A 14,384-nucleotide genomic window follows, 5' to 3' on the forward strand; every position below is an offset into this window, starting at 1 on the left:
TAAGGTCAGGATTTCAAGACCAGCCTGGCCGATGTGGTGAAACCCCATCTCTATCAAAAAATACAAAAATTAGCCAGGCATGGTGGCGCACATCTGTAGTCCCAGCTAATCGGGAAGCTGAGGCAGGAGGAGAATTGCTTGAACCTGGGAGATGGAGGTTGCAGTGAGCCACTGCACTCCAGCCTGGGCAACAGAGCTGGAGTTTCTGTCTCAAAAAAAAAAAAAAAAAAAAAGAAAAGAAAGAAAGAAAAGAAAGGAAAATGTCTCAGCTCCTTGTTGCATAACCAAAACTTGGGAATATGTGAAAATGTATACTCTCTAAAATGTAATCTCTGGTTTGACACCAACTTTCCATCCATATACCATTACAAAACTATTTATATACACAAGTTTGTCTTAGAACAGGCAATGCAAATTTAGAATCTGTCAAAGTGTGTGTGGTAGGGGAAGAGTGCTTAGAGGGAGAGAAATGTCCCCAAACATGGAAAACATTTTGACTCTAGTTCTTCTGTGATTAAATCTTGTGATTCATGAGGGTGGGAACATGTCTATCCTGTTCACTGTCACATCACAGTATTTAGCATAGAGCTTGGCATATAGCAGGAATTCAGTAAGTATGTTTTTGTTTTTGTTTTCTGAGACAGAGTCTCTCTCTTTGTTACCCAGGCTGGAGTGCAGTGGTGGGATCTCGGCTCACTGCAACCTCCGATTCCCGGGTTCAAGCAATTCTCATGCCTCATCCTCCAGAATAGCTGGGATTACAGACGAGCACTACCATGCCTGGCTAATTTTTGTATTTTTAGTAGAGATAGAGTATCACCATGTTGGCCAGGCTCATCTCAAACTCCTGATCTCAAGTGATCTGCCCACCTTGGCCTCCCAAAGTGCTGGGATTACAGGCGTGAGCCACCATGCCCGGCCCAAATAATTCTAAATAAAGCACAGGAATAATTGCTAATAAAGCACAGTAGTTCATTCAGTATTCCCAGCAAATGAGCAAATCCTCTTTTACTTTTTTTAAAATTTATTTTTTTAATTGACAGTTGACAATTAAAAATTGCACATATTTGTGCTATACATGTTTCCATATACAACATGTTTCCATATATATATATATATATATATACACACACACATACACATCATGAAATGGTTAAATCAAGCTAATTAACATATCCATCACCTCACATACTTATTTTTTAGTCTTTTTTTTTTTTTTGAGACAGAGTCTTACTATGTCGCCCAAGCTGGAGTGCAGTGGCATGATCTTGGCTCACTGCAACCTCTGCTTCCTGGGCTCAAGATATTCTCCTGCCTCAGCCTCCCAAATAGCTGGGATTACAGGTGCACACCACCATGCCTGGCTAATTTTTGTATTTTTTTGTAGAGACAGGGTTTTGCTGTGATGTTCAGGCTGGTCTCCAACTCCTGGGCTCAAGTGATTCTCCTGCTTCAGCCTCCCAAAGTGCTAGAATTACAGGCATAAGCCACCATGCCAGGTCCATAAAATGCACAAATCAAAAAACTCAAGAAAAATTGTACTGCTGATCCAAGTATTAGCTAACAGAAGACCAAATGGCCCTTTCAAATAAGTAAAAAGCATTCTGCACTTGGACCCACTTAACAACTTGAAGTGAATTCAAAAATAAAATAAGAGTAAGTTATTGAGTTTGAAGTACACTGGAATTTTAAAACACTTATGAATTCTACTTAAACATGGTGTGCCCATTACACTTCCCTTCCCTCTTTGAATAAAGTATTATTTCGCTCTCCTTGGCAGAATGCTCAGAACAGGATTATCAGTCTCCACAACTCATTTCCCTCTGCACGCAAGAGCTTACCACATTCTATCCAAAGGACCTTAAGTTTAAATGAAAAAGCAGAGAATCTTCTTTAAATAAACTTCTTGAAAAGATTCCTGCAGTGGCTGTCAAAGAGAATCAGAGCTTTGAAACATGTCTGGTGCATTCAAACTGTCTCACAGCATGAATGTCATGAAACTGAAAATCTCTGGAAAGTCAAAATGAAGGAAGTGATTCAGATGATTTGGAAGATATTTTTAGCCCTAGACACATCTCTGAGTGATTAAAATCCTCACAAAGGCAGCTACTTGGTACCAAATACATGTAGAAAAAGAAAAAAAATTCAATTAATTGACAACACACGTAAAAATATTCAGAAATTGTGTGTTTTCAGAAAGATCAGCTATATTTTCTTGTGCCTCATATTAATATTATGACAGATTAGAAAGAGTACTGGCTCTGATACTACCTGGTTATCTGACCCTAGCCAGACATTTGGTCTCTGAAATGAAGGGTAGAACTTAAGGTCCCAGCCAGCTCTAAATATTTAAGGATCAATATAACCTACATTTCTAAACAAAACGACGAAAAACCCCATCATAATTTGAGCTGGGACGGTGCGGTGGTTCACAACTGTAATCCCAGCACTTTGAGAGGGGTGGAAGAGTCACTTGGGCCCGGGAGGTTGAGGCTGCAGTGAGTCATGATTTCGCCACTACACTCCAGCCTGGCTGACAGAGCAAGACCCTGTATCAAAACAAACAAGCAAAAAGAAAGAAACCATAACTCGTGTCCAACCAAATCACATGGGAACAGCTTGCAGACTGAGCTGTATCTTACTTGTTTTACACAGTGTCTGGCACACAGTAAGTACTTAATAAAGATGTTAATTAAATGGATAGGATAATATGAAGAAATTGAATGAACAACAACAACAAAAACTTAGAAAAGTACAGCCCAAGTCTGTATAGTCATTTCAAAGCTTGTTTTGACCTTTTAAGGAAGTTTCTATACAAAGAAAAAAGTTATAACAAAGATTTCTAGTCTTTCTTTTGTTCTTTTTTTTTTTTTTTTTTTTTTGAGACAGGGTCTTGCTCTGTTCCCCAGGCTGGAGTGCAGTGGCATGGTCACGGCTCACTGCAGCCTCGACCTCCCAGGCTCAAGTGATCTTCCAGCCTCAGCCCCCCGAGTAGCTGGGACTTACCAACACACACCAGCACGCCTGGCTAATTTTTGTATTTTTTTTTGCAGAGATGGGGTTTCACCGTGTTGCCCAGGCTTGTCTCCCTACTTGGCTTCCCAAAGTCCTGGGATTACAGGCATGAGCCACCGTGCCTGGCCCTCTATGTTTCTTAAAAAGGAAGAATGTTCTACCTTTTAAGGGAAAAATTTAAAACCTTGCAAAGTCAAGTGAGAAAACCCTAGCAGGAGTCACCTGTAAACTGGAAGCTATGGACTGGAATTTGGTCCAAAGATGTTGTTTTGTTTGATCAGCCCAATGTTTTAGAGGTTTTGTTTTTGTGGCTGGTTTACTTTTCGTTTGAACCAATTTTTTAAAAATCTGGATTCTCTCGGGGGAATGAGAAGCCCTGGCAACCTTGGACTGGCATCCTCCCGTAGCCACAATCCACTGGGGCTAAGTGGAAGCTTCCTGTTTTGCCAGGAGTGAGCACTCTCTAGTTCCCTACAGTTCCCACCTCTCACACAAGTGTACACCTATACTCTGCTGCATGAGGATTTGACATTTAATTAACTGTCCTAGTAAACAGATGAAGTGGTTTGTCACCAGTTATTAGGCAACGCTGGTTATAATAAAAACTGACCCAATTGGTAAACTGTGTCTGGACTGAGAGAAACAATGAGAAATCTGTAAATACCTGATGATGATGCCAATACTTTGGGCTTCCCAGAGTGCAGTGATAACTGTTATAGCCTATATTAATCCCCTAGAGCTACCATAACAAGTTACCAGAAATCTAGTAACTTAAAACAATATATTTATTCTCTCTCAGTTCTGGAGGCCAGAAATGAAAAATCAAGGTGTTATAATAGCAGGATGGGCCTGAGGGAGAAGCTATGCCATACCCTCTTCGGCCTCTACGGGCGCCGACAATTCTCCATTTTCCTTAGCTTATGGCCACATCACTCCAATCTCTGCCTGTCTTCACAGAGCCTTCCTCTCTGTGTGTCTTTGTCTCAAATCTCTTTCTCCTTTCTCTTATAAGGACACCAATCATAGGATTTAGAGCCCACTCTAAATCCAGGGTGATCTCATCTTGAGATTCATAGTTAACATTTGCAAAGATCCTATTTCCAAGTAAGGTCACATTCACGGATACCTGGGATTAGGATTTAGACATATCTTTTTGGGGGGCACTATTCAACCCACTACCTATTCCTTGCAGGGATCATAGAACTAGGCATACAGAGTACTACAAAAGACAATGGTTCCTATGGGGCATGGGGACTTTAAGCTCTGATCTCACCAGTGCAGAGCTCATCTCCTGGTGCCCCAGCTGTTGCCTGAGGAAAGGATAGCTTACTGAGGGCTATGTTGACTGCTGCTGCAAGGATGCCCACTACCACTGCCCAGCCACTGTCCTGCCAGCAAGCTCTGGCTTCTGTCTTACATCCTTCTGAGTAGACTGGTGTCCAGTATGGTCTTAATCGTCTCTCATGTCTTTTTTTTTTTTTTTTTTTTTTTGAGACAGAGTTTCGCTCTTGTTGCCCAGGCTGGAGTGCAATGGCATGATCTCAGCTCACCGCAACCTCCATCTCCTGGGTTCAAGGGATACTCCTGCCTCATCCTCCTGGGTAGCTGGGATTACAGGTATGCGCCACTCTGCCCGGCTAATTTTGTATTTTTAGTAGAGATGGGGTTTCTCCATGTTGGTCAGGCTGGTCTCAAACTCCCGACCAAGGGTGATCCACCTACCTTGGCCTCCCAAAGTGCTGGGATTACAGGCATGAGCCACCACCCCTGGCAGTAGTCTCTCGTGTCTGAATGTTTAGTTGAATCCAGAAAGACACCCTGGTGGGTGCTGTATACTAAATCTACTTCACCTATTTACTTTGTACACCAATCCTTGTTGGTGTGACCCTCTGGTTTAAAGAATTGGCCAAACTTCCATCAATTTAGTCAATATTCGTTGAATGTTTATTATGTGTTAGGTAATGCTATGGATACAGCATTGAAGAAAACAGACAAAATCCCTTCCTTCTGGGAGCTTACATTCTAGTAGGAGAAGACAGACAATAAATTAATAGTCAGTGATCAGAATTTAGATAATACTGCATTTTGAATTCAGAGTCTATAAGATTTTCTAGTGAAATGGCTGAGAAGTATGGAAGAGAAGAATCACAGATGACTGCATAATTTCGTCCTGAACGGCTGCAAGGATAAAGTTGCCATTTACTGAGATGGTGGAACCTATGGGAGGAGTTGGTTTTGCAGGCATGAGGAAGATCAAGAGCTGAGATTTGGACATGCCTATTTGATATTCAAGTAGAGAGTCTGAGTAGGCAAATAGATATTTGGGTTTGGAGTTCAGGGAAGAGTCTGGGCTGAATATACAAATTTGAGAGGGTTCAGTGTATAGATAGTACTTAAAGCCAAGGAGAGACTGGATAAGATTGACCACCAAAGAAGTGAGTGTAGAAAAAAAGAGGTGGTCGTGGTCAGAAGACTGAGGCTTGAGCACTCTAACCTGAAGTCATCAGGAAGATGAGGAAGAACCAGCAAAGGAGACTGAGGATGGAGCAGCCAGGAAAGAGAGAAGAGCCACGAGAATCAGGTGTCCTGGAAGCCGCCCAATTTACCAGGTGAAGAAAGAGAAGCCAAGTAAAGAAAGTGTCCTGGCCAGACTTGCTGGCTCACACTTGTAATCCCAGCACTTTGGGAGGCTGAGGCGGGCGGGTCATCTGAGGTCGGGAGCTCAAGACCAGCCTGACCAACGTGGAGAAGCCCCGTCTCTACTAAAAATACAAAATTAGCTAGTCATCGTGGTGCATACCTGTAATCCCAGCTACTCTGAAGGCTGAGGCAGGAGAATCGCTTGAACCCAGGAGGCAGAGGTTGCGGTGAGCTCAAATCACACCATTGCACTCCAGCCTGGGCAACAAGAGCAAAACTCTATCTCAAAAGAAAAAAAAAAAAAAGAAAAAAAATAAAAAAAAATAAAGTGTCCCAAGGAGGAGTGAGGGGTCAATTATGTCAAATGCTGCCTTCCACTCAAACACTATGGAGGACTGAGAATTGACCAATGGAATTAGCAACATGAGAAAGAACAGGAAGAAAGGAACTAGAAACTGCAGGTATGGACGAAAATTTCAAAAAGTTCATAGTAAGGCAAGCAGAGAATTGAGGCAGTAGCTGAGGGACATACAGGGTCAAGAGTGATTTTGTTTTGTTTTGCTTTGTTTTGTTTTCGAAGATGATAGAAATTATAACATGTTGGAAATAAGCCAGTTGGGGGAGAAACTTAATGATGCAGAAAAAGGAGGGAGAACTGGGATGAAGGGAAGAGGAGGTACAGATTATACTTAAGCAGCAACATTCTCATCAGCTAGAGGCCTCAGAATAAAGATAGATTTCCAGTGCAATATGATGTCCATTCTTCCTGGAGGTTGACTAAGCCAGTGCTTTTAAACTGGCTGAACAGGAGAATCACTAGGGAAAAGCGAGGGTGTGTTTACTTTAGACACTATTATTATCGTCACAAATAAGTGGCTGTAAATTGCATTTTGTTACTAACAATTCAGTGATGGTACAGAAATAATCACTCATTCATTCAACAACCACTTACTCATCTACCATGTGCCAGTTCTCAGTGTTATTCTAGGTACTGGGGATATAGCACTGAGCACCACAGTCATATCTAAAACATTTTTATTGGTTGCATTATTTAAAAATCTATGTGTATTTAGGCTGGGCATGGTGGCTCAAGCCTGTAATCCTAGCACTTTGGGAGGCCGAGGTGGGCAGATCACGAGGTCAGGAGTTCGAGACCATCCTGGCCAACATAGTGAAACCCTGTCTCTACTAAAAATACAAAAAAAAAAAATTAACAGGGCGTGGTGGCAGGCGCCTGTATCACGAGGTCAGGAGTTCAAGACCATCCTGGCCAACATAGTGAAACCCTGTCTCTACTAAAAATACAAAAAAAAAAAATTAGCAGAGCGTGGTGGCGGGTGCCTGTAGTCCCAGCTACTCGGGAGGCTGAGGCAGGAGAATGGCGTGAACCCAGGAGACAGAGCTTGCAGTGAGCCGAGATGGTGCCACTGCACTCCAGCCTGGGGGACAGAGCCAGACTCTGTCTCAAAAAAAAAAAAACAACTATGTGTATTTATTTACAAAAAAAATATGTTGGGGATTTTTTTTGTGGTTTTGGTCACAAAATTTCTTTAAATCATCTCTTTGTGCTTTGTAAAAACCCTTGTATCGCTAAGATTGATAGGTTTTATTATCAATGGTGTCCCTGAAGCTTCTTTTAGAGTAGGTATTTGGGGCACTTTCTCCATTATCTTATTTGCTGGATTTTACCCCAAGAGCCTTTTCAAGTCTATTTAATTAATCTTGGAATTTGGTCACTTTTAGATAAATTAATAGGATATCCCAACTGCTTTTTAAGAACTGCTCTTAATTTCTGTTAGTCTTTTAAATGTTACTTAAGGTAGTTATATTCTCTCACAAAATCAACCTGAGATCATTAAACTATTTAATTTCTCTCCCTTCAGTTTATACAATAAAAGGAGTTCTACACAGGAAAGGAAGGAGTATAGAATTGCCAAGACTTCTTTTCGCTAAATTTAGACACCTGAATTTTCTACCTTTCACTAAAGAACACATTCCACCTTGCTGAACCTTTTAAAAGGTCAACAGCCACTTTGACAGCGTTTATTTGTTTCAGTCTTTTCTGTGGCCTTCTTTTCAAGGTTCGTTTCTCTGATTTCCTAGTAGTATACTTATTTCATGGGAAACATTTCTTTCAGAGAAGTACAAAGCCTCTTCTAAACTCTTCCTCATTCATGTCAGAGTCTGTTAGCTAGATTTCCCACTAGTTTAAATTTTATTTTAGTTTTAGATTTCCCATGATCTGTTATACTTTAATTTAGAATATATACATTTTCCAAAATATACTTGGAGTATGGGAGGTGGGGAGAGAGAGGGGGAAAGAAAGGAAGAGGGAGAGGGAGAGAGGGACATAGAGGAGAAAATGGGACAAGGAGAGAGAGGGTGAGCGAGAAAGGGAAAGGAGAATAAAGAAGGAGAGGGAGATTTGTTTTGTAACTTCTATGTTAGCTTTGCTTCTTTGGAGTTTACTTTTTTTTTTTTTTTTTTTTTGAGACAGAGTCTCACTCTGTTGCCCAGGCTAGAGTGCAGTGACACAATCTTGGCTCACTGCAACCTCCGGCTCCCAGGTTCAAGCAATTCTCCTGTCTCAGACTCCTGAGTAGCTGGGATTACAGGTGCCTGAGCCACCGTGCCCGGCCAGAGCTTACTTCTTCTTTTTTTTTTTTTTGAGACAGAGACGGAGTTTCGCTCTGTTGCCCAGGCTGGAGTGCAGTGGTGAGATCTCGGCTCACTGCAAGCTCTGCTTCCCGAGTTCAAGCGATTCTCCTGCCTCAGCCTCTCGAGTAGCTGGACCATGCCGGCCCAGAGCTTGCTTCTTAAAGGTGTTTCAAAGGACTCATACTTGTTCTTAGTTTCAAATATTGTTTACTATTTGTATATTGCATTTCTAAAGCATTTTATACTTACAGTAATAACTGTACTTTACCCTTCCTTTCCTCATCTGCAAATATTTGTGTATTACAGAAGAGAAGAACTCCATTACATCGTGTTCTTTGTTAGAGATCTGAAATCTCATAGCCTAAAATATTCCTCCTTGCAGCAATCACACACAGTAAAAAAGTCTGTTATAACATGGTGAGTCTGTAACGTGTGGGTCCCTCGCAGCCTATAAACTTTATTTATTACTCCCCCTCCTTCCACTGGAGCCTTCCTAATACTTAGGGTGAGGAATGTGGGTGGGTGGGCCAAGATATGTAAGAACTATGCATGTGCCTACACGTATGAAAACATTTATGCTCATGTCAATTACATGCATTATATGATTAAAGTGATTTGCACATCCAGGATCCAAACAGGAAACAGGATGAGTAATGACGGGACAAACTCTGGACCATTGATACAAATACAGTAATTGAACCTAAAGAAAAAAGATCGGCTGGGTACGGTGGCTCACGTCTGTAATCTCAGCAGTTTGGGGGGCCAAGGCAGGCGGATCACTTGAGGTCAGGAGCTCAAGACCACCCTGGCCAACATGGTGAAACCCCGTCTCTACTAAAAATACCAAAATTAGCTGGGCATGGTGGTAGGCACCTGTAATCCCAGCCACAGGGGAGGCTGGGACAGGAGAATTGCTTGAACCTGGGAGGCAGAGGTTGCAGTGAGCCAAGATTGCGCCATTGCACTCCAGCCTGGGCGACAGAGCAAGACTCTGTCTTGAAAGAAAGAATAAAAGAAGCAAAATTCATAAGAGCAACAGATGAAAATTGCCAAAATTTACACATTTCTGTCCAAGAGTTAAGTATGAACAGATTAAGAGAAGTACAAAGTTTAGAGAAATTAAAAAACCTTTTAGGAAAACTGTATATTGGACTCTAACACGAATGAAGAGTTTCAAAACATATTTTAGATGAAGGTTTTCGCTGTCTAAAAAGATTTGGCAGAAAATAAGCATATTGCCATAAAAGCAGAGAATCCAACTTTGACAATAAGGTCACTGAGAAGACTTAAAACAACTTTCATAGGTAAGTTACATAACTCTTCTCTGCCTCAGTTTACTCTTACATACATGTGAGATAATGCACTTAGTGGACACACAGCATGCAATCACTGTTAGCCATTCTGACGTCTTCTCCTCTGTGGCAAGTCAGGCAACGAGTAATAACACTTGTGTTTCCCTTACCATCAATTATAAGAAGATATTCCAAAACCTCCAGAAAGTTTTTTGGTATTAGAAGCTGCTCTGAAGAGTTGGGTAGAAGAGGAGACTGGTTCTACTCTTTGAGCAAACAAGGTGTAGACAGCTCTGGACCAAACTTAAGGGCTCCACCATGAAGGAAAGTGTGCTTCTGACAGTTATTTTGGAACTTGAATATGTTTTTCTCTTATAAGCGTAGTGGCAAAATAACTGAGAGTTACGCAACGAAATGCCTTAGGTGCCCAGTGGTGCTCACACCCTGGTGCCGATCTCACACCAGAGAAGCCTTTGAATGCTGAGGGTTAGTAACACCTTCCACTACATTCCAGAGTGGGAGAATGCTGGCCACACTTGCGAAAGCTGCAGTACAAGTTTAAAACAACCAACAAAAACAAAAGCCAAAATCACTTTTCTTCAGGAATGAGGTCAGCACTCTTTTGCACACTCGTTTGTGGGGAGTTAAATATTTGGTGAAGAAAAGGCAGCCTGCCCGGAGGCAAAGCTGGAGATTTCGGCCAGTGGCCATATCTTTCCAAACCCTTGCTACTCCTCTCCATTATTTTCTGCGACATAACCCCACTCCACCCCTTGCTGCCTTTCTCTAACTACTTTCTCAAGGCCGTGCCTTTGGGGAAGTGGTTACAAATAAATGGTGTTTGCGCCCAAAGCTAGAGGTTCCTCCAGCTACACGGCAAACTGAAGGAAGCTGTCAGGAAATTGTGAGAGGCACTACACAATGACAACAAACACTGCCAGCGACTGCTGAGCCCCATCCCCGCGCCAGCCTCAGCCCAGAGAATGCAGGCCCAGGGCTGGCTTGCCGCGGGCCAAACACGGACGCAGCTCGCGCCGGGGGCATTCCGAGCAGAGGCATCCCTCGGTGCCAGACAGCCGCGGGCCTTCTCCCGGCATCTCCCACCCGGAGCGCTGGGCCAGTGCCCAATAGGAAGCCCCGCGGGGGAACTTTCGCCACTCTGCTGCCACATAAAAAAGTCGGGCTCAAGACCGTCCAATGACTGGGCAGGGCGGCGAAACACACTTTGAAGTCCTGGTGGCTTCCCGGACTCGACTGAGTTTAACACTCTAGGAGGAGAGGAACCCAGGGCGGATGCTTCACTCGCCCCTTGGCCAGCCCCTTCACCCAGGGCCGAGGCTGTTACAAATACGGTCAAATTCTCGCTCAGGCAATCTTTCCCCCGCTGCCTTCCCCTCCTCATCTGCAGCCTGGAAGCAAGTTCAGCAAAAGGCTGAGGCGAAAGTGTTTCCGCGCGCCCGATTGCGCAGGCTCGGTCCACAGGGGCGACTTTCCGGGTCGCGTGGGCGGCAGCGGCCCGACTGCGCGGCGCTCCGGCATCGCGCCCGGGCTCAAGTTTCTGGGTCTTGGAGGCCCCTCCAATGCGTCCTAGCCACTCGCCGCAAAGAGTCAACCAAGTGGGGCCGGCCCCGCTCCGCCGCCCCCAGCAGCGCGTCTCCACCGCGCACCCCCGGCCCCGCGCTCGCTGCGATCCGCCCGAACCGCAGCTCTGTCCTGCCCCCGAGCCAGCCAGCCTCCCTCCCGCCCCGCCGACTTGGCTTCCCGCGCGCTCCTCATCGCACTCCTCCGGGCCCCGCGATCCTCCAGCACTTCCTCAGCTGGAAGGGGCTTCACGGAGGACCCTCTGCCCCCGCCGCTCTCCCCGCTTTCCTCCCCGCACCCCCCAGGAGGTGCCAGTACCGATGCCCTGGATGAAGACGAAGCCGGTGACCATGAGCACCGGGTGCCAGTTAAACTCGAGTGCGCTCCCGTCCCAGCCAAGCCCCTCTCGGTAGTGGAGGACCCAGACGAGGGCGAAGATCACCGACAGGAAGCCGACGAGCAGTGCCGACCCCAGCAGCGCCAGGAAGCGCCAGTAGCCCTCCATGGCCGTCAGCGCCTCATACTCTGCACCGCGGGGGCCACAAGAACTTGGAGAGGCGGCGGCAGCCCTCTGGGTAGTGGCCGGGCGGCGGGACCGGGGCGTCGACTTTTTGGGGCTGTCTCCGCCTGCAGGGAGGGAATTTCTGGGCTGCTGGCCCGGAATGTGGGGCCCCTTGGGGGTGGGAAGCTGGCCCCAATTCAGAAACGGGCCCCACCCCCGGGATCACGCGGCCGCCGAGGGCGCTCACTGCCTGGTGGCCCCACCCTCGCCCTTGCCCAGCATCCAAGCTCGCAGAGGGCTTCAGTAACAGAATTAGTTGCTCAAAGAGAGAATTCCGAGGGTTTTGTACCCACCGCTTGCTTTTAACCCTTCCCGTATCTCGTCCTTATTTGTGGGGAGGCTGAGTAGGGCAGTGGTGCGCCGTCTTGGTTAAGAGAAGAGAGGGATCCGTTGGGTAAGGTTATGTGTGTGCTTTTAACTACTAATGAAGCCTCCTTAGCCACAGTGCTAGAGAACTGGTTGTCTGTGACATCAAAGGGTGTTAAGGAGGCACCTGTAAGGTGGTGTAAACTAAAAATAAAATCCTAAGCCCCTCACTGACTGAATGGACCCCCTTGGCAAAGCAGACCCCAGAAAAACCTTAAATCTGAGTTTCTAGCCACAGCCGGAAGGGAAGTCTACCCCCTCCCTTTTGGAATTTAGACTCAACAGCTGACTAGCATTAATGTTTAAAATAGAAATCGTAAGGCGGACAGAACAGACTCTTTGTAGCAATAGGACATCAAATTATAAAAAGGACCTAAGTCACACACTCCTACACTTAAGGAATAAACTATGGTCTAACTGCCACAAAGGTTTTCTTTTTCTCTAGAGGCTAAACAAGCACTGGCTTGAGATAAGCAATATTAAAACAATTACAACTTAATCAGCTCACAGATGCTGACCAGCTGAACCCCTGTTGCACCAGCCAGAACTACAGCTTTCACTGGACAAGAGACTGATTTCAGGAACTTTTTCCTGATAAGAAGACCACCAACCATGGACTGCTTCTGGCCAGTGTACAGGGATTGTGCACTAGTACGCATTCACGTCCTGAAAAGACCTTTTGAAGTATAGGTTTGAAGTAATCCATTTAAATGTATTTGAAGTAATACAATTAAATGTTAAGTCTCCACCCCAAAGAGAACATGTTACATGCATGTTTGTTCAATATGCATGTGTAAGGACCACCTCCATTAATATTCATAGTTCCTCCTGTAACCTGTTAGGTATGTATGTTTGGCCAAACTGTTCAGCATAAAGCTCCTACCCCAACTCCTCTGCCTTCCAAGTGCCTGTCTCTGGTCTTAGGCCAGAGGCTGTGTTTATCAGCCTATGGAATGGCCACTTTGCAGGCTATAACCTTTTATAAGAAATAAAGTCTCCTTCTCCTTTTTCAAATTTATAATTTTTGTTTTAAGTTCACAGTAAAGGCCGGGCGCAGTGGCTCACTCCTGTAATCTTAGCACTTTGGGAGGCTGAGGCAGGCAGATCACTTGAGTCCAGGAGTTTGAAACCAACCTGGGCAACAAGGCGAAATCTTGTCTCTACTAAAAATACAAATGCGTGCACCTGTAGCCCCGGCTACGTGGGGGACTGAGGAAGGAGGATCACTTGAGCCCAGAAGGTCGAGGCTGCAGTGAGCTGAGATTGCACCACTGCACTTCAGCTTGGGTGACAAAGTGAGACTCTGTCTCAAAAAAAAAAAAAAACCCCCAGTAAACCGGGTCCCCATGAGGTGTCTCACAGCTGTAATCCCAGGGCTTTGGGAGGTGGAGGCAAGAGACTCACTTGAGCTCAGGAGAGTTGTGATCGCACCACTGCACTGCAGCCTGGTGACAGCTAGACTCTGTCTGGAAACAAAACAAAAACAGCATGGGCAGCAGTGGGCTTGGCCTTATCCTGCAATGAAACTACTTGCAGTTTGCTGTTGAGAGAGGGAAGACAGGAACCTCCTAGACCTAGATTTGCCATTTAGTGTGGCAAACGGATTTTCAAAGTGCCCGCCCACCCAAACCGATTTGAATCAAAGCCCCTCCTTGATGAAGTGAAGGTCGCTCCCTGCCCTCTTTCCAACATTATCCTCACCCTTCTCCACTGGACAAAAGCAGTGTCAGCATTATCTAATGCTATTATAAGAAAAAGGGTTCTGACTGCCAGGGCTTCCAGAATGCATTTGGGAACGTTCACTTCTAGCCCTCTTCTGTAGCTCATCTCCAAGGACTACTTTGCTGTATTGTCTTGTTGCCGTCTTGAAAGACCTTAGAATGTGCAGGAAGTATACGGGGATGATTTTCAAAGCAGGCTAAGGAAATAGGAGTGGCAAGCCATGGTAGTAGGGCAGGATTAAGGGCTCAGAGTAAGAGGCTGTAGACCTCACCTGTGTCATTATTTTTCCCTTGGTGGGGAGAGTAAGCAAATGGAAGAGAAGGATACCTTTCCCCAGCACAAGGCTTTCTTTCATCTGGTCCAGCCTAGCCCCTGCCCCAGTCTCTTACCACAAGCTGACTGGCCCTGATGTCCTTGGCTGTAAACTGCTCTGCAGCTTCTAACCACTTCCTACCCATGCCACTACCTCTAAATTTCCCTGGCCCTCATCTCCACTGAGAAACTTTCCCTGAGTCTGCCCCTGCCCAGACTTTTATATCCCACTGACC

General features: G+C 45.2%; 1 protein-coding gene across 2 annotated transcripts in view; it reads right to left on the minus strand.

Annotated features, from left to right (window-relative positions):
• Nucleotides 1–11,911, minus strand: part of LOC116810669 (plasma membrane ascorbate-dependent reductase CYBRD1) — a 34,947-nt gene extending 23,036 nt beyond the window's left edge. The window contains exon 1 of one of the 2 annotated variants that reach the window (XM_032755399.2): nt 11,505–11,878. In XM_032755399.2, coding sequence (XP_032611290.1) covers nt 11,505–11,691 — 187 coding nt within the window. In that variant the 5' untranslated portion in view covers nt 11,692–11,878. Of the gene's footprint in view, nt 1–11,504 lie in introns of both variants that reach the window. The other variant, XM_032755400.2, reaches the window with a different exon arrangement.
• Between the last annotated feature and the right edge of the window lie 2,473 nt (nt 11,912–14,384).

This window comes from Hylobates moloch, unplaced genomic scaffold (assembly GCF_009828535.3).
Source record: "Hylobates moloch isolate HMO894 unplaced genomic scaffold, HMol_V3 SCAFFOLD_1, whole genome shotgun sequence".
Taxonomy (NCBI): Eukaryota; Metazoa; Chordata; class Mammalia; order Primates; family Hylobatidae; genus Hylobates; species Hylobates moloch.